The sequence below is a fragment of the Sander vitreus genome, chromosome 3 (assembly GCF_031162955.1).
Source record: "Sander vitreus isolate 19-12246 chromosome 3, sanVit1, whole genome shotgun sequence".
Taxonomy (NCBI): Eukaryota; Metazoa; Chordata; class Actinopteri; order Perciformes; family Percidae; genus Sander; species Sander vitreus.
In genome coordinates, this window is record NC_135857.1 from 23,576,051 (window position 1) to 23,603,301 (window position 27,251).

Here is a 27,251-nt window from a genome sequence, read left to right on the forward strand (position 1 = left end):
TGTATCCATGTCACATTCTCATTACGGGCTGAGCCCCCCTAAAGGTCTGATCCTAGAATCGCCCCTGATGGTTTTACAGTATCAGACAATACCTCTCCACACATATAGATAGCTCTCAGAACTGAAATGATAAGCTTTAAATGGGCTAAAAAAAAGGACGTTTTTTTTTTTGTCAGATTGGCTTTCAGTGGTAAGAAAATCAGTACCAACAATTGACAATTCTAGTAAAGTGAATACGAAGGTAGGCATATGATTGTGGTCTTTGCTGTGCTGCAAACAGGATTGCCCTCAATATCAGCAGCATGCAGGCAAAACACAGATTTAGGCAGAACAGAACACACAGCTGAGCTAACATGCAATAGCAGAATTAGTACACGGTAGTAAAAACACCCCTTCATGTCAATTGAGTTCTGCTAGTAGCAGACAATGGCACAGTTCATCTTTCTTTCATCATTCTTACAGTCTGATCTTGAGGAGAAGATCACATTCACACCAGAATATGTAATGGGCATAGGAATGTGTCACAATAAGTAAGATGTTACTATTGTTATTATTATTATTATTATTATTATTATAAGTGGTAGTAGTAGTAGTTATAGTAGCAGTAGTAGTTATAGTAGCAGCAGTAGTTATAGTAGCAGTAGTGTTCCAGCATTGTCTGTACATTCCTATGATTGAAAGCACAACAAATGTCTACTATCGTTCTGATCTCAGCTGATAAACTGGACCCTGTCACAGCTGATATTGTACCACCATACAAGTGAGCCTAGTTTATAAATGCCAAGGGCACAACTCCATTCAGGCCGTGCTTACAGAGAGTAGAAACCATCGTTAACATCTGTCGCTACTGGCATATGCGTGTTCGTCATTCTCAATTATGTGAAATTTTCCAGTCTTCCAGATGTCCATACTGTACATGTACATGTGTTCCCTAACTAACACATGTGCTAGTGCTAGTTTTGCTGTTAACATTACCCCAGGCACCTTGAGATGGCCTGCTGCATGACTGCACCATGTGCAGTGCAGTAGATTACCTACTGTAATATGCATGCAATAGAGGCTGTCTGCCATCTAGTGGTGTACAGTGATATTAATGTTAATGGAAAGCAGCAGCTCAATGCGGGTTGGGATTTCCATACAGTGGATATATGAGCATGTTCAATAATCAATGTGAAGTTGACAAAAAATATGTTAAATAAGAATCAAATGAGTTTAATTTTGATTTACTTTTAATTAAAAAATGATTTCATTTTCTGTACAATAAAAATATCCAGTGGCACCATTTACTGGTATTGTAAAAAAAAAAATAGCTCCCCACCCCAAACAAAAAGGATTGAATAAATAAAAAACAGACAACTGCAATCAAACACTCTAAGAAATTGGCAAAATACAAGTTGTATTTCCAGTCCAAGAGATCTAAAGGTAAAGTGAATCTAAAACTGTGTAAATCAGGATTGGGATCAATTCATTTTCCTTTCATTGAAACTAATATGTACATTGAAATTTAAATTCACAAAAAAATCTGTATAGATTCTTACACACATCTTTACTGTAAAATAGATTCTGACTTGAAAATAGTGATAATGAAACTCAAACCGTGGCGAGTGTATACAGCGAATAATAATCTGGTCTGCTTAGTTTTGCAGCTCAATTATATGCATGAAATATCTGCAAACAAAAAAAAACATTTGAGCTGTAGATCTAAAATGCTTGATTCCTATGATATAGCAGTTATGAACCCACACTTTCAGATGGCCATAAAAACAACAATAAAGCATTGGAATTATCCAAAATCCAGATATAATGTGATGTAACTTTGCTTATCACAAACCGACAACTGGGTTGCCACATGAATAGTTAATGTCCTGCAAACTAACTATGAAAGTTGAGATTCAAAACCTTTAAAGTTACAAAACTTTAAAAACTGTGAGCTATGTTACCAACGTTTATTCTATTGGACAAATTGAAGGAAAGTTGTTTAAAAAGCAGGTAAATCACGTTTCATGTCTTGGAGTTTGACAGAACATTAGGCGCTAGGGGTGTGCAAAAAAATTGATTCACATTCGTATCGCGATTCAAGCTCTACCGATTCAAAATCGATTCATAGTATTCCAAAAACAAAAATTTCGTTTTGTAATGGCGTGTATACTATTGTCCTGAAATGAGTTTAGCTCGCCATACCCATAGATGGCGCTGTGTCGAATTCACAGTGACACCTGTCATAATCAAAAGAAGAGCGAGTGCAGCGGAAGTAGTTTAGTCGGCGCAAACAATGGCAAACCTCACAGAAAGAATCCATCCTCATTGAAGGCGAGAGTTTGGGCACATTTCGGCTTTTATAACCTCGAGGGGAAGAAATCGAGGAATCATGCTACATGCAGGCTTTGCAAAGCGAAAGTTAAGTATTTTGGAAACACCACAAACTTGAGAACTCACATGGTACGGCATCACCCAGAGATTAACATTAAAGACGTGGACGAACAACAACCTAAAGTACCTAACATGCCAGTCAACCAACGCACTCTCTTTCAATGCTCTAAACTCCCACCGAACTCTGAACGAAAAGCTCTTTTTATTTAACAGTTTTATTTTATACTTGAATTAAATGTATTTGAAAGCTGGCCAAAGCTTGGCACTCTGCAGATTTTAGTTGCAAAAGTTTTTATTTTTGTATGGAGACATATAAAGTAATATCAAACATTTAATCTGTTGTGTTTCTTTTCTTTTATATTATATGTCTACTGCAATCACATGGGAAAAGTAACTACATTTACATACTGTGAATCGTTTTTGACTCGAAAATCGATTTTGAATCGAATGTTGAGCCAAAAAATCAATATTGAATCAAATCTTGACATTTTCTGAATCGTGCACCCCTATTAGCCGCCAGGAAGATAAACATTCTTCAAAGCTAGAGCTGTGACACTTGTGTCACCAAATTATGCCTTAATGCACCAGCATAATGTCTTGCATCCCACTGCAGAAGGCACATTAAGATTTCATTTGGATGGGATTACCTAAACCACATTCAAATGTGATTTGGTGTGCAATCATTTCTTTTTGGATTAAATCAAACTGGAAAAGTGGGTGTATCATCAATGTGGGTGCAGGTACAAAATGGCTCCCGAATCCTCCAGTCTTTTTAAGGCTTCAGCTTCATGATTGAGGTCATGGTAAGAATTCTGCACCAGATAGAAAAAGGAGCATTTGTATGTTATAACACAGCATGTTAAAACAGAGATTACATTTGAAGTAGATGACTGGAACCCACCTTCATAGACTTCATAGTGTCATATCCATAGTAATGGATAGGGTGCTTTTGGCTCTTTGTGTTGGGGTATCCAAAACCAGCAATGTGGACCACATCACAGTAGTTGAGAGCAACAAACACAGCGAGGATACCCGTGGTAGGATGCACTGGCTGCTGAAACAAACAAAACTTAATGAAAGCACACTGCCATAATGCTGTGTCTCCTGTTCTGTGACAAACTTTTTAAAGCCCATCTGTATAGGATTTGAACATTTCTGAAATTGGTGACTCCCTGGCAGACAGTTGATAACACACAACTGCACCAAATTTCACTCGGATTATGGCGATTCCTACAAATAAAATCAGAAGCACTTAAAAATGATCATCATACACATAACAGCCTGACAGATTAAGCAGCTCTTGCAATACAATGTTTGTCTGTATGGTGTGTGATGTTAACTAAAAATCTACATGCACTCAAAATAACATTTCCTTGACACATAAAAGAGGTTATGAAATGAGAATGTATGTAAAAAGTAAAATGCTAATTGTGCATCTGTTTTGTAGTAAAAGCTAGTGTTGAGTGTTTTACACAGCCAGGAATAATAAGCTGAAGTGCAGCCACTCATTCCACCACTAGAGGGAAATAGAGGGCAACAGAAACAGCTGCTCCTGACCTTCACTTGCAGTTCATTAACACAAGCCTTCCACATGTACATAATAGGCTACAGTCCAATCCCCTCTGCATTAATCTTTGTGAACCTTGTACAAAACTTACAGCACAAATTTTATGACATCTTGCTCTTGTTCCTACAAAGATTGGATGTGCTTACTGTAAGTTGCTTTGAAATAAAGTAGGCTATCTGCCAAATGACTGTTATGTAACGTGAAACATCATGTGAGCCTCTTGCAAAACAAAACAACCCAAACACTTTAAAGGAACATTATAAAATGTGCAAAAGTGGGATCAAACTTTCCAGGTTATTTAAAACAAAGATAACCCTCATTTTCAGCTCAGCTTTTTTCAGAGAAGAGGTAATTAACATTAGGTAAAATATACAGTTAATGCACACTTGTGTGCACTTTACAGTTGTAATTCAGTCACTGCATATTTGTTCAACAATATGGTGTCTTCATTTACTCAACACTACCTGTACCCTTGACCCCTCTTCCCTCACAGCTTCCTAAAGGTCTATGTTGTGTGACAGAAGAGTTACTGCACGTTCCCCTGCAAACTGGGACTTTTCCAGCAGCTTATTCACTACCTTAGTATGGCCTCTTCTGAAGAAAAGCATTCTTGAGACCAGTACCAGAACAAGTAACAACTTCCCCTTGATGTATTTGAAGCAAAATACTTGAGAAATGTATTAACCTTCAGCTAAGAAAATAATGTATTAAAAGAAAAAAAACCATTATAGTGTATGCTGGTGCTTTTTTTAGTTGATTACCCTGTCCTTATTGAAAGGTTAAAAACATGTAGACTATTGTATTGCTGGAGTGTTATGTTCATCATAGTAATTTATTTCTATGTGTAGCTGCTATTTGGCTGCTTTTAGGCTTTATGCATAGCAAATAAAGAACAGTAGGCTATGTGTCCACTGTAATGTATACAGTTTTCTGCTTCATCTAGAAAATTTGAGACCTGTTGACAACCTTGTTATTTGCCTTAAGGAAATCAATGCCAGGATCAATGCATATGGTTCATGACATAACAGCCTGCCTGGATGGCACACAACTGAGATTCTGTTAATGGTAACATTTTGATTGCAATTTGAATGGTTCAAAACAATGGCCTTCAACCATAATGGGAACATTGTGGTCAACTCCTATTGTAAGGCACCACAGTGAAAAATAAGGAGGAGCTCCTTGAGACATGCCATCTAATTTTTGAGTCCTCAGACACAAAAGCATGGATATTAACAGACAATATAGAAAAAATATATGAATACATAAATTTAAATTATAAACAACAAAATAATGAATATAATAACTAGGGCTGTCAGCATTAACGCGTTAATCGTGATGCGATTAAAGGGTCGAGCATAACGTGTAAATTCTTTTTCATCACATTAATCGCATGCCGCCATTTATTAATTTATTTTCACTTCACTCGGCTTCGCTTCGTGCCTAACAGGCTACTATTTTGACCCGTTGCTGCACTCTGCTGCTGCAGGCTGCAGGCATGATAGAGAAAGACAGCAGCAACACAATTCTGAATGGCGCTTTTTATTTTCCAAAACTCCCAGACGGGTCGAAAGCCATATGCACATTGTTAGTGTTGGGGAGTAACGGAATACATGTACCGGCGTTACGTATTCAGAATACAAATTATGAGTAACTGTATTCCGTTACAGTTACAATTTAAATAGTTGGTATTTAGAATACAGTTACATTGTTGAAATCAATGGATTACATGATGATACTTCTCTGTTTCATGAGTTTATTCACTCTCTGAATAAATTAAGGCAACTCCATGCATTTTCCAGAAGCCCCAATATGAAAACGAAAAAATTTGCTATTTGCGTGATCACCAAGGGGGTAAGCTTCTCCTCGGAACGTGTAGCTCCTATGGCGCCATATTGATGCTAACAAGCCATCACCTCCCGTTAGCATTCCATTGTCTGCCATTCATTTTGGCGCCACTTTGACAGCGAATAACTTTACATCTGAAGCGTTTACAGACTATTTGTCCATTGTTTATTTCTAAAGAAACACGACAATGTATAAAAGGCGCCATTACCTTGTAGCTCACGTTATGGCTCCGTAGCAGACGATTTTGTAAAAATAGGCTAATGATTGTGTCATAACCACGCCACTTACTGTCGCACAGTAGAGAAATTACCGTATAGTACAGGAGAAGCTCGCAGGCAGTTTCGACTCACATTAGCTGTTTAATTACTAATGTTAACTAGCATTTTAGTTAGCAATAATTCGCCTGTGCCTATGTTATCTCCTTACAAATACCTACGCTCTCCGTCTCTGCAATATTCGGAATGATTGAGATTTCTCTTGGCACAGCTACCAGAAGACTCACAGACAGGTTGCTCACGTCACATTTACGTCATCTCTCTCAGTGGGAGGCTGCGCAGTAACGCTCAGCCATCACTGGAAAAGTGCTTCTAATATCTTTCACTGGTCTCCGTCCAGAGCAACGGGATCTGTTGGTTGTTTGATATATATGTCAATGGTGATCACTGATAGAGGTAGAGATGGAGCCAGAACCGGCACAACAAAGCCAGGGCCGGATTTAGGGACAGATCAGATGGCCAGAGACTTGAGACTTGACTTGGACTCGAGCTCAAAGACTTGAGACTCGACTTGGACTTCCAAAAAATGACTTGTGAACATCTCTGATGTATGCTTGTGTGTATACATGTATATATGTATGTGTGTGTGTGTGTGTGTGTGTGTGTGTGTGTGTGTGTGTGTGTGTGTATATATATATATATATACATATATTTATATATGTTAACACATCTCCACCCCAAGCAGAAAACAGTCTGCTAAATTCCGCAGATTTTCATTCTGTATCACCGCTGAAAACTGTAAAAAGGATTCCGTTTTGGTCTGCTGATGAGTGTGTCATGGTGAAGGGTTAAATTTAGTGTTGGTAAAACATGAAACAAGCCAAAGACCAAGAGGAAGGGTGGATATGTATTATTGGTACTGTGAACACATAAACTGGTATCACTAAAACTTATGTTGCATGCTATTTCCCAAAGGGATTAGTCAGAATGAGAGATACAAGGAGATAAAAGAAAGGACAATAAACTCCCGCTGTGATGACGATTACACCCTCTGGCTAACTCAAAGTCGAAAAGAGATTGCATACAAATAACAGGGCATCCATGGGAAACTTTGTTGCATGTCTTCCACCTCTGTCTCTCTTCTATTTTTTCAAATCTATTTTCAACTGAAAAGAAAATGGCAATATCCCATGTAACGCTACGTAAATACCAGTATTTACGATTGTCGAAACCATTGATTTTTACCAAGACTAAAGGTCCTTTGTATACTGACTATTCATTCAGATAAGATAATGTAAATAAACGAGAACAATTTCAATATGATCTTATTGATTTTTTAGACTTTACCTATGGTACTCAGCTGCTAGTTGTCAAGTGTTGGGTCTATGCAAATTCAGCTCATATGCGAAAAGGAGTTTTTATCAAGCGTCCAACTCTTTAGCCATAACCCCTTAGATGGCAGAGAGACAGACTCTCTACTTCTGGTTTCTCTGATAAAAAGAACAAAAAAAAAAGAAAAAAAGAGCACAGTGTAGGGCAGTGTGTGTTTAGTATCTGTGTGTGCGTGTTGCTATGCTTAAGTGCACTCATGTTGAAATTTTGCCATATCTAGGCAGCCTTTACAAGCAATTGAAACACAGTTTCTTTACTGTACTCTTCATTCCTCTCTAAAACATTACACCATCAATTTGCTTTTGCACTGAGCCCGTCTTTTTTTCTTTAATTCAGAAACTGAGGACCCCACAATGGGACACAGCTGACATTCTGTGTGTATTAGCCTCATGTGGTCGCCAGCACACGATCAAACACCACAGGTCTGCAGCGGACCGGCGCATAGTTTGGATGTAGGCCCACGGAGCAGGGGGGGGGCGGGGTGTTTGGGGCAGAGGCTTGGGTTTGGGGAAAGGGGTGTGAACATAAGAGTTATGTGTGTGTGCATGTGTGCCTGCAATGCAAAGGAATGAAAAGGTGGGGAGAAGTGGCTGCATATTTGTGTATTTGTGTGTGTGTGTGTGTGTGTGTGTGTGTGTGTGTGTGTGTGTGTGTGTGTGTGTGTGTGTGTGTGTGTGTGTGTGTGCTGAGGTGGTACTTGTCTATCTGGCAAGTTCATTAGCTGAAGGTGGTATCTGCAAAGAAGAGGTCTGCTACAGTAAGGACTCCTGCTGGTATTTTGAGGATGAGGAATAACAAAAGACTGCGACTCCACTGGTTGCAAAAAGTAGTCGGCTTACATAGAAGCCTATGAGAAAATGACCCTACTTCTCACTTGATTTATTACCTCAGCAAACATTTTCAGATAATGGTCTCAATCTCTAGTTTTAAGTCTTCTTCAATACAACATGATGTTCATTTTGTAAATTATGGACCTATATTATTATATAAATTATTTTTATCTATTCTAAATGTCCCTAGATTTCTTTTTGTCCAATTATTTTTTCTCATTTTAATGCTCTTATCAACATGGAAAAGTGGATCGGCTTGCTTTGTGCTTTTGTTGCCTGGCGTTGATGAGGGGGCGAAGAATTGGCATCAGCTGTGTGCTTGGCCATCATTTGGTATTTCAGACTGGACGTGCTGCGATGATAGCTCAGTTCACAACGACAAAACACACAGATCACTTTGGTCTTGTCAATGGAACCATTTGGCAACTTTTTAAAAGTAAACTTTCCATTCAGAATCTTATTGGCATCCATTTCAGCGTCTCGCACTCACCATCCACTCAAAACGTAACGTTAGCCTACTACTCTTTGGCCGGCTCGCAAGCCCAAACAAGTGTGTGCGGCGTGCCTGTTGTTTTGTTTCCGGTCTAGCTAGATCCGGTGTGGTGTTGTAGTTTCTCTAATGTTACTAGTTGTTGCAACAGCATGGCCAAAAAGAACGTTAATCTCGCGATAAAAAAATTGCCGCCGTTAAAATGGGTTTGCGTTAACGCCATTAATAACGCGTTTAACTGACAGCACTAGTATATATATATATATATATATAGCATCCATAGTCCAACACCCAGGGACCAGCTCTTGTTGTGATGCCAGTACCTTCCTCTAGGGTAGCGGCAGGAGGAGAAAATGCAAACTCCAATAAAGCTAGCTCAGTTTCTGATGTTTTAATACTCTTAAAGAAAGCATAATGTTCTGTAACTGTCTGTAGGCTCTAGGTCTCCCCATTCCTTTATCCCTCCATCTTTCTCCTTCTCTTCCTTCCACCGTTCCTCTCCCCGTTGGCCCTTTCCAGACAGTCTGTGCAGATGGCGCAGAGCTCCTGTCGGGCGAGCCCGCTGATTGCCTGTAGGATCGCTGCCTTACCACTGCTCACTCTTCTCATGCACCAGCTAGCGTGTGTGTTTGTACTGCAGTCAAACACACATGCTGCAGTCAACCCCCCCCTCACTCTTTGACAAAGAGGGCTCAGGAGAGGGGAACAAGCAGAACCAAAACAAAACTTGGCTCGGGCCAACGTCAGAGACAAGATCCCTACCAAACATACAACAAGACCCACTTGGCAGATGGGATGCAATGGGCCAATAAAAACATCTACATGACTAATGGTTCTAGTCAAATCCCAGGGTGGTTCAAAATCCAATCACCTCAGCCAAAGAGTTGAGGTCCAATTTGTGAAACTAAATAAATCAATGGTAGCCTACACTTAAAAAAAACTTCATGTGTTATGTTTTCTCATTGCACAATCACTGCTCCTCAGTCATAGTTTAAGGTTATGTTTCCATTTTTGTTTGATATGTTATGCTAAAGTTACCTTGTATTTCCTTCACTTTATCCTTTACTCTCATGTTTGTTTTATGGAGCCAAACATGAAACAACAATGAATATAACAATAAAGATCGACTAATCTGTTGACACAGGGATTTTTCCTGAAAAAACAGCAATAATCAGCTTTACAGAAACGAAACACTGGGAACCGTACTTTTTTCTAAAAACAGAGCATCTGGTTGAAATGTATACAATATTTTGGCTTTCCTTCAAAAGCCAATTATTTTCCCAGGGATTCACTGTGCAGCCTAGAAGACACACAAAGCTTATCATGTAATGAGCTGCCAGAATGCCAAGCAGAAGCTAATCTTCATCATGTTTTGCAGTAATTGGATCCACAAAATTGCTATTGACCCAGCTACATTTCAAGAGAAATGCCTCTTTCAGTAAACTGTTTATCACAGCACTTAAGACATATCATTCTACGAGCTGTGGCTAATCGGTGGATGCTCCATCCAGCCTTGTTCCAACATTCATGTGGGGAGTAGTGAAGGGGAAAAAGAGGACAAAAGGAGGTATGGGAGAAAGGGAACAAACAAGAAAGAGAAGAGAGAAGGTTCTAGTGGGAAAATTATTTTAAGGTTGACAGAAATGGTAAATATTAATGAGCTGCAACAGAGGAAAAGCATTGCCACCACAGTTACAGTTCATGATTCTCAGTGACGTGGAAGTGGATCTCTCACCTGTTTACTTTTGGGGTGCAGTGGGATCCGGAGCAGTTTGTCTGCAGTCTTGTGCAGAAAGTGGGGGTCCAGCACTCTGATTTTACTGATGTCACCCAACCAGATTTGGGGAGGGGGCTTCCAAAAGCCTTTCCTGACCTGGAAAGCACACATAAACATGGATAAAGATAAGACACCAGGTGTTGTGAAATTGAAATGAAAAAAAGGACAGAAATAAGAGTAAGTAAGAGTAAAAGATTGCTATTTTTAGTTAGAAAACTGAGTTCATTTGCAGAAACATAGAAACAATTGAAGCTATGATGCCCTTATGTCTGGAGGCAACCAAATTGATGTTCAAATTAGCAAGTAATGACCCTGCAACTATTAGCAGAAGGAAACCGGTGGTGCCGTGAGCAATAGAGTGAAGGATGTCTGCGATGGAAAATACATTTAACTCTGAAGGGCACAGGCATCACTGAAGTAGAACCTTTTAAGTATTTGTTCCTGAAGAGAAAATGTATGCTTAGAACGGTTTTGCTTCAGTTTCTTTGTTAAACCATTTGCATCCAAACTGCTGTATTTCTGTCTATGAGATGCCGGGCATTACCAGAGATAAGACGAAAAGCTACTGATTGCATGAACTGTAATGAACACATGACACTGTCATGACACAGTCATGACACATGAACCCTAACCCTAACCATAACCATAACTTGGCATGACAAAAACCGAATAACACTTACTAAAAGAAGCGTTATGTCATAAACATTTATGACTTGTTTATAATGTTTATGACACGTTCATGACAGTGTCATGTCACTCTTATGTAGCTACCTTCAAGTAAAGTCTAACCAAATCTTTTAAGAGAACTCCAGTGATTTTCATCATCACCATTCTTTGATAAATAATTATCCTAACAGTTCCTGATATGGATGGCTGGCAAGGGCTGGAAAAGAATCTAAAAGGAGTGTGTTTATGTGAGACAGAGAGGGTTGGAAAGAAAAGTGAGACGGAGTGAGATGGAAAGCTGTGTGTGTGTGTTTGTGTGAGAGAGAGTGCATTCTCACACATATCCTGTACCCTCTTCTCATTATAGAGGATCTCTTTGAGCCAGCGGAGATCTTGCGGCTTGAAAGGCACCAGGACCATAAGCGTGCCAGGCTCGTTGTGCAGTCCAGGGTTGTAAGAGGCCGACTCGGGGTAGAAGAACCTCATGCTGGTCTTGTTACCCACGTCCTCCTCATAGCCTCTCACTGGGGCATCGTTCAACCTGAGGCAGGGACACAATGCTATATTTAGGGAAAAAACTTGTCAGGTTTGTTTTATTTCCATTTTTAGCAATTACTCATGTAGTAATATTGGAGTTTTTTTTCTTTAATCAAACAGTATTATCACATCATGACCTTTGCTGTAGGTAGGATTGCGAAAATCCAGGATTTAGCAAAAAGATTTGAACATCAACAACTTCTCAGTTCCTCCCCCTTTTCCGTTAAAGCCCAAAACGGTCTCCGAAGCCCCTCCCCCCACAAGGGAGAATGAATGCGTGTGCATGAGCAGTGATTGAAACGCAGTTAGACACCCACCCTGGCCCTGATTGGTGCATCTGAACAGGGAGCGGTGCATTTTTACAAATCGCACTACAGGCTGTAGGTGGTGCCAAAAAGACAGATTTATTTTTAAATTACCTGCTTCATGTAGTTCTACTCGAACATAGGTTCAGTTTCACCAAATATGACAGAAAATTAGTTTTATAAGGCTTACCTACTGCACCTTTAAAGGAAGCATTTTCAACCTGGGTCTTATTCTCCTAATTGTCTATTCTGACTTATGCTAACTTTTCATTTGCATTTGACATTTCCCATCTCTCTTGTATAAATTTGGTAAACGCAACTCTGGCTTAACAACGTATATCAGTGTTAGCAGTCTGAGCCTCATAAAGCTTTACAAATAAACTGAAAAACTCATTTAAAATCCCATATGCATTTGTAATAACACAAAATACAAATAAAATACAGGCTTGGAACAGAGCCTTTCTAAACAGCACACCGTTTTAATTTTCATGACAGGTATAGTTTTTTGTATGCTAACAAAGTAATTGTTGCACTGGAATATGGAGAGTAAGGAACATGTTTGGATTTTTTTCCCAGAAGGAAATGAAAATTGCAGAAAAGTTGTAGAAGCTAGTACAACAGAGGCAAGACTATAATGCCAGAGCTGTGCCTCTTAGCTACTATAAAAGATCCACCGGCTAACCAAGCTTGTGTGGCTAGTTAGTAAGCTAACTGTTTGGTTAGCCAACAAGTAAGCTGTTCATCTGAACAAATAACAAAACATCTATGATCAATCATTTCACAAGGTTACATTTTTTCCTTTAACAAAAGTGTAAAAACATTAATTTCACTTAGGGTGACCAGATTTCCCGGAACTAAAACCGGGACACTTTGTGCGTGACCGTAGTGCTCGTGCACGCACACACTTTTTAACGTGAACATGTGCCAGCCCATGTCAGACATAGACACAGACAGATTAGACACAATTTTGCCAACAGCACACGTAGGCCTACTGCTCACAACATAATGGAGTATCTCAGTTAATATTCATGAATTTTCTTGGTATGTAGCCTACATATCTAAGAAATAATATTAAAAGACATTGAGTGAGTTTCGTGTGGGACCAACTTTATTTTTCAGAATTAAAGCATTCTTTTGGAAAATGCACCCACTGAACTTGTGAAAAACTTTGTGAAAAGGTATTTTTCATTGCATGGCACTAAACAAATTATTTGGAACTGCTCCCACAGGCTTGATCTTAAGTTATGGTAAGATTTTACGGTAAGGGTACATGAATTATGAATTCATGCATGAATTAATTCATGATTTGTGCATTACTTCATTCCTTTATATCTTATGAATCATCAGGAATTGACATGAGTTCATAGCCTCTCATTCATGACCTCATGCATGAACAACACATCAACTAAAGCATTAGGTAAGGTGGGTACATCATTATGCACAAGTTGTGTTCAAATCAGAATTTGCGCAGTGATGACCACATTTTCTTTCAGAAAAATAAATAATTATGATCATGCTTAATAAATCACAATTCATAATGATGTGCCCACATACCTAATGCTTTAGTTGTGTTGTTCATGTATGAGGTCACGAATGACAGACTATGAACACGTCAATTCCTGATGATTCATGGGATATTAAGGAATGGAGTAACATCATTAATCATTAATTACATAATGCATAATAATACATAGCCTACATCAATTAATTCATGCATTAATTCATGATAATTCATGTACCCTTACTGTAAAGTGTTACCGGTGTTATTCTAACCAACAACACACACAAATGTAATCTCATTTGATAGAGCAGACAGCTTCCATATTGGAAAAATGTATTCCGTATACAATATTTGTTAGAGGAGTGAATTTGCTCAAGAATCAATTTGTTGGCGGAAAGCCTACTGTGAAATTGCACACAGGTAAGATTGGCCTGTGTCATGAGTAGCGCCTTTAAGGTGGGAATGGTCATGCGCTTCCTCTCGTCAGTCCATGTGTTGTTCATGAGCGAAAAGATCAGCTCAACGGGACCATTTGTGTCCGGTAGACACATGGCGAACTGACAAAGGAGACCTACATTTTTGAACGGAATCTCCCTGCTTTTGAAATGCGCGAACATTTCCACCCAGCGCTCGTCCGTTGACTTTCCAGCGGACAGGAGGAGGTGGAGGGACTGGTTAAAACGAGACAGATAAGAAGAGGCATTGTGACAATGTTTACTAATATACATTGTAACGCTGGCTGCACAGATTATGCAGACGCAGACCGCTACGATTGACTGACACACAGACACACAGACACACAGACACACACACACACACACACACACACACACACACATACACACATATTGTTAAAATCATACACTGGATGCTTCATTAGTCTTTTTACATGGGTTTAGTTAATGATTGGGCTTTAATAAGACCTGCTATGTAATCGCTGACAACCGGGACAATTTCATAGTGGTTAGTGTAAACCGGGACATTTTAGCGTCCCGACAGGCTTTTGTCAGGACTCGGGACACACAACTCAGAATCGGGATTGTCCCGGTCAAACTGGGACGTCTGGTCACCCTAATTTCACTGTTACTTGATTCCCCCAGCCAGATGAGTGTGATTCATATAAGCTACTGTTTCTTCAGTTAATGTTTGCTCTATTTCTGCCTGTAAGGAATTATGTTATGCAAAACTAAATATTCACAGGTCGATTGTGGTGTCAAGTTGACCTGTTGATGTCGACTTTAGCAAACATTCAGGTAAAAGGGAGAAGTCAAAAGATTAGTTCAATCCGAACAAAAACTGAGGTTTCAAAAGTGCAGTGTTACAGGAGATTTTGTGTTGGGCTTTTTCTTAGCTGGGCACAGAGAATTCATGTAGTCTCCACTGCATTAAATCAGCAACCAGGATGGTTTTTCAGGTTCTTCTTTTCGCTCTAGATATCTCCTGTAACTTTCCAGAGTTTCTTTTAACAAATTATTGACAACTCTTTTAACAAACATCCTAACATATTCCTTGACGAAATAATTAACACAATAGCACAGCCTGAGACCCTGCACTTTGGAAACCCAGTGACGTCAAACTCTCAGGCATGCATTGAATTCTGAATGTCAATAACCTTACTCTGCTTGGCCAGGGAACGATTAGCTTCTAGAGAGGAAAAGATGTGAGTGAGGGAAGGGGGGGGGGGGGCTGATGGAGAGAGAAAAATGCATTGTGGCCAGGCCAAATTCTGACTGTTTGAAAAAGGCTAATAAAAACTCAGAATGCATGTGTTCATTCCAAGGCTGTAAAGTCAGATTTGCAGAGTGCCTTTGTCCCTGAGTAAACTAAACACTTTCTTTTCTCCTTTAAAAGAACTAAAGAAAAGGTTTGCTAATTGCTGAGAGAATGGCTCTGTTTTCAGGGTCAGATGGTCACACAGTTGGATACTGTCCATCATTAGTCTACTGTCAAGTGAATTTATATCCTGATTTCAGTGGCGGGGAAAATCACCACATTGCCTTTTTAAGGTAATCTAGCAAGTATCTCTCTGTTCCTTATTTATCAACCCAAACAAGCATGAAACATTAGAGTGGTTATGAAGAGGTCTTGGGTTTAACAATGGTGTTATCAGAAATGATTATATAGTACAGTCACCTCCTAAAAATGCATAGCTTGGAATGGAATCAAAAAGCAGCAAAGCAAGTTTAGAAAAAAAATATTTTTTACCCTAATGTATTCATCTTCTCTACAAACAAACAGCATGTCATAGTGAACAGTACTAATAATAACTGAAAGTAATTCATGAGGTGTTCTCCTACGTGCTTACCGAATGACCACGTCATATTTGTTGATGGTGCTTCCCAAGGAGCTGTTTTTAATAGCAAAGCCATTGCCTATGACAACACAGGTTCTGCATTCAAGGCTGTGGAGACAAACACCACGTAAATGAGTGTTTTAAAGTTTTGTACAATGAGAAGCACCCTCTCTAGAGACATAAATGACAAAATATTTATCTAGAGCAGAGATCTTCAACAGGGGGTCCGGGACCCTTAGTTACTGCAGGGGGGCCCCAAGTTATTGTTATATATATATATATATATATATTTTTTTTTTTTGTAAAAGTTAATATGTATACAAATATACATAAACATGAGTCCAACATATTATTAGCAAAGATATATCGGCCTATTTGTGATTTGTTTTTAATTTTTGATTGACATTGATGACAGGCTTACTGGCCTGTAGTTAAGGTAGCCATCCACAGATACAGTTAATCCTAAGGATTCACTGTGCTACATGTATGTTTAACATTAAAACATGATGTGTAAATATATGAATATGTCAATAATTATAATTTTAATAGCTTTGTATTGTATGCACCATAAAAAAAGGTATGGAGTGATGAAGGCTTTAGGCCGCCCTACATGTTATTGTAGGCCCAGTTTAATATGCAACTCAATTTTATACAATATGTTTGTACAAACATATACAAATTGTGGGGGGTCCCTGCTCCGTCTCTCTTTCAGCCAAGGGGTCCTTGGCCTAAAAAACACTGATTGAAGACCCCTGATCTAGAGCAGTAGAACCCATGGTTGCTTTCTTGACCATAATGATGGACAGTTATGTAACTAAGCACTAACAGCTACCCATAAGTGCCCATAATAACAGTGATGAAGTCATGCAGGACTGAAAACGTATTACAGGATGTGTACCACAGCTGGAACACATCTTCGACCAATCACAATGTTTTGTCCATCCTGTTAATCCTGGATTTATAGTATATTGTAATTACTACTGCAGTGCACTGTGGACTTAGTAAATCAGTAGAAACCTGGGTTAATAAAACATTGAGCCAGGTATCATGAGCTAGGTTGGCTGAAGTGTGCTCACACTTACTTTGCAATGTTGGCAGGTACCTCATCATTTCCAATTACAGCAAGAACTTTCACTAGCAGTGGCTCTGAAGAGAAAGCGAGAAATGGAGTCATTTAAATGGTGTAATTGTTTGAAAACGTTGAATACTGATGTGCAATTCACATAAAAGACTGTTTGTAGTGCTTTGGCTGTAATACAAGGTAAAATACATGGTTAAATTCCACAATGACTGAATTGCTATGTTTTTTATCAAAGCACTTTGACTTGACTATAGCAGTAAATCATCACTGTCAGATATGGTCACAGAATATAAAGTGTCATGTAGAAATAAGTGAATATTTTAAAAAAGGATAACACATACATCTTCATACAGCAACCAGTAATACCAGGGTGTAGGACATGTGCTGAGTAAACTGAGCAGAAAGAGCAGGGGATAATATAAAGTCAACATACCACTGCTCTTAATTCCATAAGGTAATGCCAGATTTGACAGATGCTTCCGCCAGAAGAAATCCTCCATTTTCAGAAAGAGCTGCATCTGTCTGCTAATGCTGCATGAAACATGTCAGAGCAGGAATTACAACATAATACTGCAGTGCACTGTTTCACTGTATAGATGAATTATATTACAGGAGGGGTTGTGGCTGAAAGAGAGGGGAGGATATGAATGAGGCGTAAGACAGCAAGGATAGAGAAAACTACTTTCCATTTTTTGGCTATAACAACTATCAAACCACACAATGGACAACACTAACTGTGCTGCCAAACAGTACAGTGTTCATATTGGCGCATGGAAAAGCTTGTCTTCGCTTTTCCAAATGTTCTGGTATCTATTAAGCAGGTAGTCCAGACTCATTATAGGTGAACCAGCCATTTACATGATGCCATTCAATAGCAATTTCCCTCATTAAAAGCCCCTGTTGGCATTTCTCTGCTGAGGAGAGGGGAAAAAACAATAACATTCCCAGAGCCTGTGGAGTGAGACAAATGTGGCAGGTTGTAATACGTGAAACAGTTGCCTTTCTGTGTTCGCTGGTTTCAGACTCCAGCTGTTTATGACCTACTGTATTTGACAGTGAGTTTCTAAGACATTTATTAACCTTTTGTGCCAGCTAGCTCGTCGCAGGAGATCAGGATAAATCTCCGGGAAGGAGTCTAATTAGAGAAATGTCACTCTGATTGCCTGGAAGGCCTCCCTGTGACTGTAATAACTGATGTGAAACCCCTAGAACAATCGGTCAGCGACTTTATGTAAGCATGACCGCATTTTCTTTAACAGTGGTTAACACAGGGATTAGTAATCTTGAGGTCAAAGGGTGGGCAGTGGTAGATGGTCTACTGAGCTGGAGAAATAAACAGTGACCTTGGAGGAGGTTGGGACAAACCACAGATGGAGACCATATCAGTATTTTGTAACAGAACATAGCCCGCAAAAAAAACAAAACAAAAAAAACAGTAAATATACAGCTGAATAAACTGATAATAGAGCATGAGAAAAAAAATGAGAGGGGGCTCAGGGCTGTGGAACAATGATTACATGTCAAGGCAGACAAACAAGCTATTGTCTGGCTTCCAAAAATGTAACTTTATCAAGAGCTCATTCTTAGCCAACATTGGTTTTTATATTAACCCTCCCTCTCAACCATTTAATTAACACATTCCACTTGAGTTACTAAAACGTACATTTAGATGGCAAATTGTTTCTTATAATATGTCCTGTTCTTTTTCAATGAAATGTGCTTTTCCATCATGGCTGGTAAAGACCAGTCCTAACGCACCGAGGAACCTGGAACCTTATGTTTAAATAAAAATATTGGCATATTTTTCTCCTTTAATAAGCCATCCACTCCCTCCATTTTGTAAAAACAAAAACACAGACATGCCATTACTCACTTAAAGTTAAGGCTCTCCCACTTCTTATCGGTTAGCCAGCCACCACACAGCAACTTGCTACTGTTCAGAGACTTGCTGGTGCCTCCGTAGCTGAAAGACAGACAAGCACCACAAATGGCATTAAAGTTACTGCTGACTCCATAAAAACAGTGTGCCAGTAACTGGGTCCAGAACACTCAAAAAGTGCAAGAATGGGCATGTGTGAGGGCCTAACTTGACCAGCAGCTTAGACGTCCAGATGATTGCGGGTTGTCCTTTTAACTTTTAGTGACTCAGCACTGCACAGATTTCAAGAATTTACAGTTTTACCAGCAATGGGCATGACTGTAATTGTGTGACCTCAATACCAAGAGCAACCAAGAAAAAAAAGAAATGGGTGTGTTAGTGTGTGTGTGTGTGTGTGTGTGTGTGTGTGTGTGTGTGTGTGTGTGTGTGTGTGTGTAATTACCTCTGAAGTATGCCATAGGAGCAGTAGTATGTGACAAAAGAGATGAAGAAGAGGATAATTAGGAGAAGCCACCAAGCTGGAGTCAAAGAAGAGAAAAACAGAAGAAAATGTACAAGAATAAAACATCACATCCAACACATTCTAGTTTCAAATTCTTGACACATTAAAGTGCGATTTCTTCAATGTTATGGCCATTTATGTAAAGGGCCCTGCAGTGAAGGACCCTATGAAAGAAAATAATCTACTGTAATTGTGATTTTTATTGACAAATAAAAAGCTTTTGAAAAAAGTTACCACTTAACAGTTGGCATCCCATTTAACGCAGGTGTGCTTTCAATATCAGACGGGGTACTGAAAAATGAAACTAAACTGAATATTACTGGCTTCATGCAAATTCCACTTGCTATTTAGCTGCTCAGGTCCACAGGAAATGCTGCACCCTCTATGGTCTCAATTTGACAGCAGTGAGTGACACTCACAACTTAAAGACAACCGTTTGAATTAACACACATTACCTATTCAGTAAGACCTAAAATGGTTCTTCTCTAATTTCGTAATCAGTAGTATACCTTAGAGTTTTGACAGGTCAGTATGATAATAGAGTAGAAAGCTACAGGTACCACTGGCCACCATGCACAAACTTCCAAAGTAATAATAATGGATACTTAAAAGAATAGTTTAACATTTTGGGAAATACAAATCTGTCCACAGTTTGATGAGGAGATTGATACCACTCTCATATGTGTATACAAAATATGAAGCTATAGCTATATTTAATATGACACTATAGCTTTATATTTAGTGTATGTATATACATATATACAGCCGAGCCAGCTGCTGGTTAGCGTAGTTTGGCACAAAGACAGGAAAAAGGGGGAAGTCCAAAAAAACTAATAATTAGTTTAATCCGAACAAAAAAACAGGTTTCAAAACGACAAGTTGCAGTGTTACAGGCGGTTTTGTGTTGGGCTTTTTCTTGGCTGGGCACAGAGACTTTATGTAGTCTCCGCTGGATGCATAGCAACCTCACTGTGATCAAAATATTTCTTTGTAGACAAAACAGCCTATAACAAGTACCAAGAAATGTACTGTAACTGACATTCAGTGGCAGACTATATTTAAATCAAGCAACCTTGAATGCCACCTGTACTCTTTTGTACAAAAGAAATCACTGCAAATGGTCTCTGTCTATGGTATAAAGGCAGGAGCCCTCTCATCTAAAACAAAATCTAAAGAGCATCAACACAGCTTTGTGTTTGTTTTGTAATTTAGTCAACATCTGGAGTGAACAAGGCTTGCAATTTTTGAGAAGTGACTAAATGTTGTGTGGCCGAAGCACAGTAGACGGTAGTAGGGATAGTTATCATTGTGGAATCATTGTGCAGTGCCATTCTAGACCAATGGTTGTTGATTATTTCAATATGTGACCTAAGGTCAATTGTCTTAACATTCTGCTGATTTTAAAGGCAAAAATCTCGTGGTACTAAACACAGGTTACCCAATAAATATACAATAAAATAAAATAGTGGTTAGAATGTTAAAGATCGGATCATTAAGGGCATTTTGGTCCATAATCCCCTCAACATCAGATGAGAATTAACACAGAGCTCAGATTAGTGCTTTACTGAATATCAAGAGAGGGAAAAGATCCATTTAAGTAATCATTATCAAATCAGCATTAACAACATCTGATAATTAAAAAAAAAAACATACCAAAAAAGAGCTTACTTTTAGTTGCCTTCTGGGACATCTTCACATGCTCCATTGACCTATCATGTCTACACAGTGCATGAGGTCATCCTGGGTGAGGGGTACAGAAAGGAGAAAGACCAAATGTATTAGAACCTCCTTCAAACTGCTTCATGATAAGCATTCTCCCTTTCTGAGGAGATGATTTGAAAGAGGATCCACCACAAATTAAAATATACAGCGTGTATACATTGACTCATGGTGGGCATTCCATACCCACATTTCAAATAATTGCATTGACTCGCTTAGATAGAGTCAGAGTAAGTAGGAGGATCAGAGCAAAAAATGAATGCAATGAAGCAAAAACACAACAGGAGTGTGCATACCACAGAGAAGGGGAGAATAAGAGAGAAAAGCTGAGAGAGAGAGAGAGAGAGAGAGAGAGAGAGAGAGAGAGAGAGAGAGAGAGAAGGGCAGCAGATGAAGGCCGATCAGTTTAAGAGGATCATGCTGGACTAAAAGACGCTTGGTCCATGAACTGAGGGATATTTGCAATCCCACATCACATCAGCTACAGGGCTTGCTTGGTTGCTTTAGAGATTTCAGATTACAGTGAAAACCAGATAAAAATTCATGGAACCTTACACACTTTTGACTATTTAATGCACAATGCACATCTTATCAACAATCATCCTGATTCATGATTTCCAGAGGGAGGCCATAGCCATCCACTCAACCAAAGCGTTGCACAAAACATGCCTGGCACTGCTTCAGGGCCAGCCCATCACTGAAAATCATTAGCGAACTGAAGGAGTTCACAGCTGAATATCTATTTTGAGACGTGCGTGTGTGCACATGTACTCGCTACATTGCAATAACAGTAACGTAATACGGCTGTAAATCTACCAGTAAATCATGCACGCCCCAACTTAGAGACAGCGAAGGAGAAGAAACCACATGATTAACACCCTCAGAAAGACGCTCTGCACATATAACTGCAATATTTAGACACTCAAGCCCTTTCCTGTTAAACAAAACCATCATTTCACAACATAAAATATGATATGATGCTGCTGCCTCCTGAATCAGGGTGTAGTTTCTTAAAGTTAGAACATTAAAGTGTTTTCATTCTGAACCGGACATGAGGCTGGGATGTGTTTGTTTAGAAAACTATGAAAACACAAAAACATGTCTAGAGGAGCACACTTCAAATGCATCTTTTTCTCTTATGAAACAATGAGTCACAGTTGTGTTGTCGGGTTTGATGAGATAGCACACGTGCTCATTAGTTGACAAAGCCATTAGTCAATCGTCCGGAAATGTAATCACCAATAATTTGTATTGTTATTGTTAAAAGCTGTGGTAGACAATTTATTTTTGGCATTTTTGGGCAGAAATTCAATAATAATCTTTCAGCATATTGTAATTCAAGTGGTCTGAGAGAAGACTAGACTTCTGCATCTCATTTTGGCTCTGTTTTCAGACTTTAGAAAATCTAGCAAATTGAAGCGTACGTTTACAAAAAATGTAAATGAGGTTCTCAGGGAACAGCCACCAATTACAAATCAACAAAAAAAACATTACTACAGAACATCTTACCTTTTCCCTCTTTCATTTCCGATTAGTATGTCCTCAGTGGTTCATATGTAATGAGTCGGGGCTTCTCCCTGTAGTAAAAGCAAAACATAATTTCATACATGAAAGCCACAGGAGACTATCTGCACAACTAACTTGTTATGGTTTGTTTTCTGCTTGTCTTTGGACTTGATTAGGGTACTAAAATAAAACTGCCAGTTGTGTATTGAAAGTAACAGGAAACTCCATACATGCATGGCAGATCATTTTGTATAGATGAACTAAATTCTTACAGTCTTGGATATGGGCTGATCTTCTAGTCTTCAATTTGTAGCATACAGTTAAAGCTAAAATGATTATTATGGTTGATTGAAAGAGATTCAATTTGATAATTGGTGAACAAAATGTAAAGATTTGCTGGGAGATTAACAGCAAGTCGGACAAAACAAGTAATTTAAAGACGGGAATTTATGATGGCATTTTTGCAATTTTCTGACATTGTATAGACAAATTAATCATAAAAATAACTGACAGATTAATTGCTAAATGCAAAATAATTTGTTGCAGCCCTACATAGTATAGCCCTATAGCCCTCTATCAACATCCTGTATAAAATACTACCTATCACTTACAGCCTCCTCACCCTCCTGAACATGAGGGAGTTTAAACAGCTGGACATACAGGAGGCACAGGACCCCTCACAGACATAAGAGGCAACACAAGAGCAGAGCAGCATGGCTGTGTGTGACACTGTACGACGTGTGGGGGAAGGAGGGGCAGCTGGGAGAGCACAGGGGGTCAAATGCTGCGCAGTACGATGCCGGGGGGCACGCTGGCCTGTTGACTGACACTGGCAAGATGTGAGGGACCAACAGAGTAAGATTTAGTCCTGTCAGAAATGCCCTTCACCACAGACCTACTTAAAGCATTGCTGCAAGTCTAACCGTGGGTCACCAAAGAAATGCAGACAGACCACTTAAAGAGCTGAGTCACACACTGTAGTGATTAAAGATGAGTCAGGCTGCACAGTGGAAGTAATTGGAGCAAAAGCACTGCATGGGAAAATATTGTCAGGGATTTGTTGGTTCTTTCCTCCCACATTCCAAAAGTAGGCGAGGGCTGACAAGGCTAATACTGTAGGTACTTGGCCTAAGTAGAAGAACATGTAATTATCAAGCTAATTATTAAAGATTAACATTTATTTTAAGATAGTGGCATTACTATGAGCTCTATATTAAGATAGTCTTGTTTTATGGTAGCTTTGAGTAAGGATGTAAACAAATAATCATTATTTCATTCATATTAATCAATATTACCAATTAAATTGCACCATTAATACTCGCTGAGCAAAAAATACAAGGCCTAACAGATTTATTGTGAGATTTATTTGGGTCGATTCTAAATGGGTAAAGTCATTGCAACGCGGTCAACACAGACAAAAATGATGAAGTTACAGAAACTAAGTATACACTATATAACCCAGAACAATACAAACAATCCCATACATGTTGTGTACGTTCTGGTATTCACACTTCTGTTTTATATTTGTTAATCACCTTATGTTTAAATTAACTTTTTTTATCGGTAGATTGTGTTACACATTTTCATGTCAATTTCACAGTGTACAGTAGATGAGACAGGGTAACTCCCTGCAGGGTTTTTGTGGTATCATGTAAGGGCAATTTTGATCCTAGGATGTGGCTTCTCCTTCAATATCCTAAGCTTCTTTGTCAACTTCCATGTTCCCAGATTTCAGACAACATATTATTAGTAATCCATACTAAAAGATTTTTATCTCTACATCTCTAACCAATTCCATATATAGACAAAGAATTAGCTATAGGCCTAAACTGCTTTACTTTTTTCTCTTTTTTACTCAATATGTAAAGTACCCCTTCCTGCTATCCTGTAACATGCAGTGATTTCCAACCAAAGGTAGTTGCACCCCAGGGGGTACTTCTGCAGTTGCTTAAGGCTGTTTTATGGTTTTGCGCAGGCTCCACGTAGAGCTTTCGCCGTAGCCTATGTAAGTGGCCTGATGTTTATACTTGTGCGCTGGTGTGTGCCTCGAGCCGGCATGTGTGTGTGTGTGTGGGGAGTGTGTGGTAGAGCGAGGGATAAGTGAGAGAGAGATGGCGATTAGCTTCGGAGCGAGTACCGACTCTAGAGTCATAGTGAGAGAAACGAAGTGTATCCCCTGTGTTTTCTGACCACGGTGGGAAATCTTTAGCAGGAAAATGTAACCCTCTACTTGATTTCATGTTGTTTATGGAGAAGGAGAACCAGGAAATGAGTCAGGGGAACTGCAACTCTACCAAACCACGGCTGAGTGACGTGTAGTTACATTTTCAAGAGGCGCACGTCAGGCTACGACGTAGGGTCCGGCGTAGACACAGAGGGGTCTGCAGGGGTATGCCGTTGATTCAACGCAGAAGCACAAAAAGGCCTTAAGGGGTACATGGAAAGCCTAGTGTGAAAACTAGTTAGCAAGCGAGCAGGGAAATCTAAACAGTTAGCTAAAAGTAGGCTAATGGAGAAATGGTTGAAGTCATTCGCTAAAGGTAATGAATTAACAGCTCAAATAGGTAAATGTAATGGGTAAACCGTCTAAATAGTTAGCTACATGTGGATAAATGGTTGAACTAATTAGCTAAATGCGATGGATAATTTTGGAACAGTCAGCTAAAATAATAAAGATTTCAACTAATGAATGCAATGGATAAACAGTTAGCTAAACATATTGTATTATTGGTTTTAACAGCTAAATATTACAGTCCAGGGGTTTATTAATAAATTAAAATGAATTAATGTATCATTGAGGTGAATAATTGTCATATGCACATTTAAGGACGTTACTTCCTCAACAAAAGATGCAAAAGAGGAGAGAAGAGTAAATGATGCTAGGCTACATGTGTTCTGACTCAGATATAATTAGAAAAGTTGATCCAAAGGAGAGTTGAAAGCAATACAGAATGCCTGAGAGCCTTACTGCAATATATTCCATTATGTTTTTATGTTTGGATTGTAATCTATGTTTCTCTTTACATAAAGATATTTGCAGCATACACTGATTCAGAAAAAAAGTAGAAATAGGTGCATAAAATTCACCATCACAATCACTTTAATTCTTTTGGTGTTATTGGAATAAATAACACTTCAAAAAATCTTTTTTAGAAAAAATCTCAACATAAATCTGGTCACCCTATGCTAAAAGAATGGATACATGATGGAATTAGACAGCTAAAAGTAGTAAATGGTTGAAATAGATGGCTAAAACAGTTGGGTAAAAGCTTATAACGTCTAGCTTCTGCCACTCAGTCAGTGCAAATGCAAACTTGAACAAACCAACCGAAACACCAGTATCACTTGTATAAAAAAAATAGTCAACTATTATATATCCAATATTGTTACAGTAAGATAACATCCAGTTTGAAATCAGATCAAATGAACACATTTAGAACATGAGGGGTGGTGTCGATGCGTTGGTGTATGAGTCTGACAGGGCTGAGGGATACATTAGAAAAAAAAAGGTTGGGAACCACAGCACTAACACACAGACATATAAACTATGGAAGTAAATCGATTTCATTGGATTTTGAAATTAAAAAAACATTGAATTTCTAGCACCAACTTATGTATCTGAATTGTTTGCCTCTGAATTTTAAAAAAATTTCCAAATTGTCAACAACTACTTTTCACCTTTATTTTTCAAAGTTCATACATTCAGAATCAAAAATTCAACATTAAAAAAATCCATATAACAAATTCAGATGCAAAATACAATGTTTCAAATCCAGTGTTAACATCCGGGAACCCAAGGAAAAGCAATCGATTCTAGAATCTAGATCGGTAGTAGTGAACATTTGTTGTTGAAAATTTGAAGAGTAAAATTAGAGGCAAAAAATTCAGATACTATCAGATAATATCAATGCATAAATATTCAGTGCTAGAAATTCCGTGGCTTTTAAATTTCAAAATCCGATGAAACATATTTACTTCCTCATTTCCACACTTATGGTTAGCCTGTGGTTTTCACTTTGTTGCTTCGCTTCTGCTGTAACTGCTTCATAATTGATGCTGCTTGTTGATGCTCTCCGCAATACGCAGAGTTTGCTGAAGCGGGTAATTGCATTGTTTCATGGCATGACCAGATATTTTATAAATATTTTAGATAACACAAAACAACTAAATGGTGGTAGGTAATATATCTGATTTCATATAGGCCTATTGCTTTAGTAAAAAAAATATTTTTTCAGGGCTCTGGCTCTCACCTGAGACCATTGTTGACGCATATGCAGGACGCAAAAAAACAAAAATTACTGTTGCACTAGTCTGGACATCTTACCATGCCAATGTTGTAATAAAGGTTTCCTAAATGCCATGTATATAAATTTGCTGTCAACTTACTAATTGATTGCACGTTTTGTGTAGATTTGGACTTTTATACGTTTTATTCCACATTGTTTAAACGGCGAAGTGGATCTCCTGATCGCTGTGGATTACTTACTTACTTACAAAATACGGATCTTTTTTCTCAACGTGTCTTAACGTTTTACGGTGTGACTGTGCTTGGTTTCTGCGTTTGGAGAGCCATCTCAACAGACTGGAGGTCCAACACTGATTGTTCACGGTTACATTTTAGTTGAATTTAAGTGTGGGGGCAGTTTGCCACCGTCTGTCTATTGCGTTCCAAGACAGCCGTGCCGCAATTGGATTTCATAAGGGCGAGTTGTTAAATTGATACAATGTAATTTAAGATCTTCTTTAAAAATAAACATATGTTTATTTAGCATGTTT

The 27,251-nt window shown here is 38.7% G+C and overlaps 1 protein-coding gene across 3 annotated transcripts in view; it reads right to left on the reverse strand.

Annotated features, from left to right (window-relative positions):
- Positions 1-1,211: 1,211 nt before the first annotated feature.
- Positions 1,212-27,251, reverse strand: part of st3gal4 (ST3 beta-galactoside alpha-2,3-sialyltransferase 4) — a 31,431-nt gene continuing 5,391 nt past the window's right edge. For 2 of the 3 annotated variants that reach the window (XM_078246579.1, XM_078246580.1), the window contains 11 exons: positions 22,479-22,546; positions 20,904-20,990; positions 19,191-19,266; positions 18,743-18,832; positions 17,303-17,400; positions 16,871-16,934; positions 15,801-15,896; positions 11,504-11,693; positions 10,445-10,582; positions 3,272-3,421; positions 1,212-3,182 (listed from right to left, as the gene is read on the reverse strand). In XM_078246579.1, coding sequence (XP_078102705.1) covers positions 3,096-3,182; positions 3,272-3,421; positions 10,445-10,582; positions 11,504-11,693; positions 15,801-15,896; positions 16,871-16,934; positions 17,303-17,400; positions 18,743-18,832; positions 19,191-19,266; positions 20,904-20,955 — 1,041 coding nt within the window. In that variant the 5' untranslated portion in view covers positions 20,956-20,990; positions 22,479-22,546 and the 3' untranslated portion in view covers positions 1,212-3,095. The remainder of the gene's footprint in view (positions 3,183-3,271; positions 3,422-10,444; positions 10,583-11,503; positions 11,694-15,800; positions 15,897-16,870; positions 16,935-17,302; positions 17,401-18,742; positions 18,833-19,190; positions 19,267-20,903; positions 20,991-22,478; positions 22,547-27,251) is intronic. The other variant, XM_078246581.1, reaches the window with a different exon arrangement.